This window comes from Lolium perenne, chromosome 1 (assembly GCF_019359855.2).
Source record: "Lolium perenne isolate Kyuss_39 chromosome 1, Kyuss_2.0, whole genome shotgun sequence".
Taxonomy (NCBI): domain Eukaryota; kingdom Viridiplantae; phylum Streptophyta; class Magnoliopsida; order Poales; family Poaceae; genus Lolium; species Lolium perenne.
Window position 1 is genome coordinate 79227258 of NC_067244.2, and position 8140 is coordinate 79235397.

General features: G+C 42.1%; 1 protein-coding gene across 1 annotated transcript; it reads right to left on the reverse strand.

Annotated features, from left to right (window-relative positions):
* Positions 1 to 6398: 6398 nt before the first annotated feature.
* LOC127331625 (uncharacterized) lies at positions 6399 to 6995 on the reverse strand. Its single transcript, XM_051357801.1, has one exon. It carries the CDS (start codon positions 6993 to 6995, stop codon positions 6399 to 6401), a length of 597 nt encoding a protein of 198 aa, XP_051213761.1.
* Between the last annotated feature and the right edge of the window lie 1145 nt (positions 6996 to 8140).

An 8140-nucleotide genomic window follows, 5' to 3' on the forward strand; every position in this document is an offset into this window, starting at 1 on the left:
ACGCAGACGTTTGCCGGAACCACCAGACTGCTTGTATCATGAAGAAAAATCATGCAAAACAAAAAACCGACAAACTTGGTCCCTAACCCTAGCATGACTGTTCAGTACTGGGGAATAGATAAAGCTCGAACCGTGGAAACTTCCCCGAACTCATGCAGGGATTACATGGTCATCTGTTTTGGGATGACCACTTTGGTGGTTTCGCTTGACATGCCACATACTGGGCTGCTGGATTGGGTTATGCACATCAAATCCTAAAATGGATTCGGTCGTACGCCAAAGGAATTTTGTTTCCGTTTCTGTTCCGCATTTTTTTTTGTAACTTCGTTTTGTTTTCGTATTTTTGCGAAAAAAGTCGGAATTTTTCCGCTCCATTTTCAACCCTACGAGTTATTTGTTGGCTCACACGGTAGCCTGTGTAGCAAATAAGCCAGTGGTTTCCTCAAATTTGTTTTGTTTGTAAGATGTCCAGAGTATTTTCTTTCTTCAGAACCAGCACAGTAAAGTAGGTCAAATGGGTTTGCCATTGCACTTACATGTAACCAAGTGATCGGAGATATGAAAAAGTAATTGATTTTATTCTGTCTCGATTTGGAACCCCTGGTAGGTCCAAATTAAATTACATGCAAGGACTGATGAACATCTTTTCTGTGCGACAGATCTTGAAACTCAGCGCATGTCTCTTATTTTATATGTATTCCGTACGCTTAGTAAGCAGGAGTAAAATCTCATTTTCACGTCCAACTTGTGTGGCTGGCAACATTCCAGTCTAGTCATCAGTTTGGGCAAGTTTCATCAACTAGAAATTTAAAAATTGTACTCTCACGCTGTCGTGCGAACATCCAAATTATTGCTTGGTCATGCTTGTCATGGTTGGCCACCGACCAACCGTACAGCACAAGGGCCTAAAATGATAAATATGCATAGACAAGTCGGTGGTACATGTTTTACTTTGAATTATCATAGAATTTATGTATTTATAAGTAGGCGCAAAAATCATAGAAGGAGAGCATTTGTTGCATAATACACGTTTCTGTTGATAACGTGGCGGCCAGGTTACCAAAATAGCGTGGCAAATTTCTGAATGCGGCTGCTCGACTTACTCTGAATTCTGTGCTCTCAGCCATACCCATATATATGCTCACAGTGTTCCAACTTGGCAAATGGGCAATTAAAAGAATTGACAAACAAAGAGACTTCCTATGGAAGACCAAGAATGATGATGCAAAAGCGGTATGCCTTGTGAGTTGAAAAAATGTCCGCCGACCCAAATCTCTTGGTGGATTGGGTATATTGGACCTAACCATGTTTAGCCGGGCTCTTCGGATGAGATGGAAGTGGTATGAATGGACGGACCAGACTTGGCCTTGGGTTGGTTCGCCGACACCTTGTGATTCGACGAACTCCTCTCTCTTTGATGCGTGTACAAAGATCACCGTGGGAAAAGGAAATATAGCTAAATTCTAGACTTCGAGGTTGCTGGATGGGGCTGCGCAGGCTGAGCTAGCCCCAAATCTGTTTAAGCTGACTAGATTAAAAAGGCTCAATGTTGAACAGGCAATGATAAGTGACAAATGGATGAAAGGTCTCAGCCGCATCAGCACATAAACTCAGTTGAGGGAATTCACAGCGCTGTGGATTAAATTGCAAGACATAAACTTGTCCAATGATGACGATCAGATATTTTGAAACCTTAAAGCCTCAAATGGATACAACGTTGCTTCTGCTTACAAGGCTCAGTTCCTAGGGTCCTTTGCGCCGATTGACTACAGCAAATTATGAATGTCCAAGGTTCAACCAAAATGCAATTTTTTATGTGGCTTTGGATGTGGAAGAGGATTCTCACGGATGATGTGCTTCAAACAAAAGGCATGAATCATGGGCATCACTGCACTCTTTGATACCAAGACCAGGAAACGGCCATGCATCTGGTGATGGATTGCTCATATGCTCGAGTAGTGTGGCACCTATTGGCGCAATGGACGGGTACAGATGGTCTGGAAGTACAGAGGTCTCGGTTTCGTTCCCAAGCTGATTGGTGGCGCAAGAGATCTCGCATGCTATCCAAAGATTAGTTGATAGTGGCCATCTATGAAGCTTGGCATATCTAGAAAGAACGATGTCGTAGGGTGTTCCAAAAGTCTTCCATGCCTGAACTTCAAATCCTGGAGCTGATCAAAGATGATTTGTTGCTCCTGGGTATTATGTTGATCTCCACCACGTACGAGCCCAACGACTCGACGTGTCCTTTGACCGAGCCCTGATGGGGGCGCCCAACCGTTCACTGGTTGGTGGGCCCCTGTTGTCTGTGCTATATAAAGTGGTGGGGGCCTGTGGCACGCATGACGAGGTTGATTAGAGTGCCACTCGCCCCACCGACACACCTACCGATCTAGGTTTTGCACAGTGCCGACGGAAAGCTCGCCGCCACCCCTCTCGCTCGACCTCATGCCAGTCACCGTCGCGATCGCCACCATGTCGACTTCGACGGGTTCCTCCTCCAAGTCAGAAGGTAAACCCACAGTATCAGTACATTCTTTACAGAGATAGTGAGTACCCGGCATCAGATCTACCCTATTCGATCTAGCAATGTTAACACTGGGAGCATACTTGCATGAAAGGGAAGGAGGAGATGAGCCAGGTGCCCAGCCTGATATCAATGAGTAGTAATTTTTAGAGCTTAGTTTGTTGTTTTTTTTCCCTTTGTCTTCTTGTCAGCTAGTTTCTATCTAGTTTGTAGCTGAATTCTATTCTCCCACTTAATTGATTTGGCAGAACACTTGCGGTTTTCCCTATAAAAAAAACTTATGTCAATCATCTGCTTAACAAAAAAATATAGTAGCCATTTTGATGTGCCCTTAAGATGAATTATGTCATGCAGACATGGACTTTTAGAAAACAACCTTAAAAAATTGAATAAAAATATACCAAATTAAGGGATGTGAGAAAAAAAATGTACACACAAGATATATTTGGAGAACCGTCGGCCTGCGATAATAATGTGCCACAGTTCAACTGCGGGCAGTCATGCGTTTTATTAAACATTGCCGACAACACCATGTCTTTGCATTTTACATGAAAAGGCTTGAAACGAGTCCGATTTTCATAAATGGCCCAGCGTATAGGCAATATGGTGGGTACACCACAAGAGAAGACACAAGATAAATGAACCTAGAAAACTAAATGAACCGCTAAAACAAGTAATTTTCACTAGATCTATTCGCACTAGTAGGAAACTAGATATAGGTAGAATGTCTTTTTGTGGCGCACCAAATAACCATGCGCCATAAAAAAATTATGTGGAGCACCCAGGCACGTGCGCCATTAAATAATGGCATTTCTGTGGCGCACAAACTCTCCAGGCGCCACAGAATTTGACATTTCCGTGGCGCACTAACTCTCCAGGCGCCACATAAATCTGGTGGGACCCGTGGCTAATTATTGGGTTGACCAATTCTGAGTATTTCTTTGGTGCATGGAGCTGGATGCGCCACATAAATATCGCCTTTGTGTGGCGCACCAAATTCACATGCGCCACAGAATTATTAGGCTGAAATTTGAAATTCGGTGGCGCCTCCTCCTCGTCTCCTCCACTTCTCCTCGACTTCCAGTTTCCCTTCTCCTCCAATTCCCCTTCTCTCCTCCTCTCCTCCACTTCTCCTACTCTCTCCTCTCCTCCACCGGCGACCTCCTCCTCCTTCGGCGACCCCCTCCTCCCCACCTCTGGCGACCCCCTTCCGCCGGCCTCCTCCTCCTCCTCCTCCTCCTCCTCCTCCTCCTCCACCCACCCACCCACCTCCGGTGATTTCCGGCAAATTTCAAAAAAAAAAAAATCCGACGAAATGCCGTCGTCCCCACCGCTGGGTGCACCACAGAAATGTCACTTTTCTGTGGCGCATGATCCATGCGCCACAAAATTCAATTTTTTGTGACGTGAAGTGCGTCACAGAATTCCAAAATGGTGCGCTACTGATGAGCCTTTTCCTAGTAGTGTCGATGCATCCAAGGCTTTGCCGCAACGGTGGTCGCCCTTCGAAACATGAATTTTGTCTTCATAATTAAATGTTTTTTTCCTCTTATGATAGCGATCTCTTCACCGGATACATCTGTGTTGCATTTTACTTGTGATGTATTTGCGCAGTTAGTTCGTGTGCATTTTAGTGTAAAGGCCCAATGCGTGAAGTCTCTTTGAGTATATCATTGATAGCATTATTTTCCAATAAAAATGTTTATAATCTTAGATGAAGATATCCCTAAATATTGTCGTTGACTAGTGGTCGCTGTTAAGACCTTAATGCCAGTCCCCGCAAAAAAAAAAATACCTTAATGGCAGGCAGGAGCAGGCTGCAAGCGATGTGCTGCGGCAAACATCGCCCACGTTGTGATGGACGGTGAATCGGTGATATATAGTCGCTACGCTACTGTGAGATCTTCTCCTCAATTTATACATACCGTGGGAAAACAAAAGAAACAGGACGAACGCCTCTGTCAAAATTGAAGAACCGAAAGAGAGATCCCATACGGAAAAATTCTCTACGGCATCGTGGTTTAGTAGATCGATGATCGAGGGAGCTGGCCAAGCAAGGGGAAACGTACGTACGACGAGATCTTCCGCAGCCACAGACGCAGCGGTGCTGTCCGTCACTACTGCAGAACAGACTTCTAGTCTCGATTTGCCACCCGGGCTTCAATCTTTAGTTACGGACGGCTTAAAAATCGGGATAAAACTTCTTCACGTGGATGCGGTACAGTGTTTGGGCTGGAGTACGAAAAGGGTTTTTCATGAGTAAGTGATTGTCTGATAATGAGTAAGGAATATAGGTCTTTCTGCTAAAGGGGATCTATTAAACTCATAATTCATTGGATCCTTGTTATCAATGCCAACTAGGTATCATAAGTAAATGGATCCCGGTTGTTCAATCCTTTGATAACCAAGGTCATTCTTTGCTAAAGAGAAATGATCACTATGAGTCAGATTCAATAGAATTGGATCCATTCTTTAGTTTCGACTCGTAAGCCTAACCGGGACTAACGATTATGTTTCGAAATTGTTTTTTTTTCTAATTTCATTTTTCTAATTTTATTTTCTTTTTCTTTCTTCTATCTAATTTCTTTTTTCTAATTGTTTGACTCGTTACTCTCTCACTTGTAACATTTTTAACGCTAATTACACTTAATCTTTAGTCAAATGTAGATCTGGTAACATCCTGTCGGTCATCCATCCTCACACTAACGCTTAACTTCTCGGTTCTTTCCTACCGTGCTGCCACGAATGTGATTGTACCTTCTTGTAAATACTACCATATTAATCATATTAACTCTTATACCATTGTGTCATATTTCTGTATTTTTGAAACCAAATTTTTTTATTTAAGTAAACAATAATGAATAAGATAATAATATTGAGTTCCAATGAAAATAAAATAAGTAATAAAACTATTTATTATTATTATCAAATAATATATGCGTTATTCATATAATATGGCATAATTAATATCTTTAAATCTGTAAATCGCAATTGGAAAAATAATATATCTATTATTATTAAAAATGTGAGGAATTTGAATATGAAATAATTTTAGTTTTATTCATTTATTATTATTATTATTATTATCATCAAATAATATATGCATTATTCATATAATATGGCATAATTAATATCTTTAAATCTGTAAATCGCAATTGGACAAATAATATATCCATTATTATTATAAAAATGTGGGAAATTTGAATATGAAATAATTTTGTTTTATTCATTTTTTATTGTTATTATCAAAAAAAATATGCATTCTTCATATAATATGACATAATTAATATATTTAAATCTATAAATCGCAATTGGAAAAATAATATATCCTTATTATTAGAAAAATATGGGGAATTTGAATATGAAATAATTTTTTTTATTCATTTATTATTATTATTATTATTATCAAATAATATATCCATTATTCATGTAATATGGCATAATTAATATCTTTAAATCTGTAACTCGCAATTGGACAAATAATATATCCATTATTATTTGAAAAATGCAAGGAATTTTAATATGAAATAATTTTGTTTTTATTATTTATTATTATTATTATCAAATAATATATGCATTATTCATATAATATGGCATAATTAATATCTTTAAATCTGTAAAATCGCAATTGGACAAATAATATATTCATTATTATTAGAAAAATATGAGGGATTTGAATAACAATAGAAAAATCGATATATTGAGACAATTTATAGGTTCATACAAATATAGAAGACGCACACACCAAACACCATATCACCATCTACTTATCATCAATAATATTGAGACGATTAACCTGGCTAGTGTAGCCAAGTAGCCTCCAATATCTCCTAGCCATCTTGAAGCATAGGCGAGCATCCAGAGAGACATACTACACTTGCTCATAGCTCAATGGAACATTGTCCCATCCAAAAATCAGTTTATTTTCTTCTTCTTCCTCGTTGTCTTTCTTCTTGTCCCTCTTCCTCCTTTTCTTCTCAAGTTTTGTCCCAATAATAGAATTTGCCAGATCATATAGACTCAGAATGGGAAATTTGGTGGGGTTCGGGGTTATCTTTTGGAGGTCGAACGCAGATGGAATATCAATTTTGTAGGAACACAGCATTTCCACATCTTTGTGGATAGTTGTGCCGCAGAATCTGATGGTCTTGTCCTGCAAGAAATCCTTGAGAAGTTGTGGCACTTCATCAGCCCAACAAATTTGGAAGACCAAAGTCTCGGTCGGCCCCGAGAGTTGAAGGATGGCGGCGCACTTATTATATCTGCCCTCGCAAGGGTCGCTGAACTCACAGCCCAAGCATACGCACTTGATTGGTGCGGCGTCGAGGAAATCCCTCTTGATGGCGAGGATCCACCTCTCCACCCTTGATGCATGGAGAGTGACCGCGATCTTGAAGTGCATCTCTTCGGCGGTGTGGTAGTACACCCGAGATCGAGGTAGGGAGAGGATGCGCATGAGTTGCTCCATTGGGGCCGGGGCCGGAGAGAGCTCTTTGGGAGAGATGGCTAATGGAGGATGTGAAGATGTGGCCAATGGAGGAGATGTGAAGATTCATATGTAGGTGAGGGAGGTGAACAGGCCAGCCATCGGGTGATCAATTCCCGTGGACGGCCGCCGGCGGCGATGCAACTTCCGATCGACGATCGATTTCCGTGTGTCGATGCAACTTCCGACAATGATCAGTAATTGCGACGACGATCGATTTCCGCGCGGGAACCGAACGGTTTGACTTTAGTCCCAGCACGTGTCACCAGCCGGGACTAAAGGGGGTGCCAGCAGGCGCAGAGGCTTTAGTCCCGGCTTGTATCCCAACCCGGGACTAGACGCCCATAAAAACCGGGACTAATGGTTACCGCACCATGGGGTGGTTTCGGGGCGACGTGTCTGGACCATTAGTCCCGGCCCAGGACACGGCCGGGACTAAAGGCCCGGACGAAAGGCATGTTTTCTACCAGTGCGTGTGAATCTCATCGCTTTCGGCCGTAGAGATTTTGATGCAGCCCAACCTTCGGTCTTCACCGCATTATGTGCGTTAACGTCGTCACGTCAATTAAAGGTGAATTCAATCCTCTTTGTGACTCCGTTGCTTACCCTCAAGGATGGCATACTACTTCATAATCCGCCTCATTTCCATGTTATGGATACATCGTCACGGATGGAGAGACGAGAAGGAAGCATAGAAGATCGAGGAGGGAAAGTCCAGATCACGGAGGCATGGAAGCGAAGGAAGAAGATAAGCTAGATGCTCCAGGGCTGGCACTTCCGCCCTTGCCCAGGCCAGCTCGACCGCCCCATGCTGTCCTGCACTACCGCCCGGAAGACAGATGGATGGTACACGTCGTCTGTAACTACATTCGTGGCTGCTATGTACCTTTATCTCTTCGTATGTCTAAATTACCCCTCCTTAGTGGCTCCCTATATATAGGCTCCCACCCCCCTTCATTGGTAATAGTTGAACTTGAGAGAATCGAGACTTATGCCTCCACCATCTCTTTGGATTAGGGAAACCCCTCCTTAGATTACCAAATCTATTGTACCATGGCACTTTTTATATGATTAGTCTTTCATACTTATGATTCTACTACGGTCTTTCACACGTGTGACTCTACCAA

Bases quoted from the DNA above. Each gene is read 5' to 3' on its own strand.
- LOC127331625 (XM_051357801.1), bottom strand. From the start codon at position 6,995: ATGGAGCAACTCATGCGCATCCTCTCCCTACCTCGATCTCGGGTGTAC.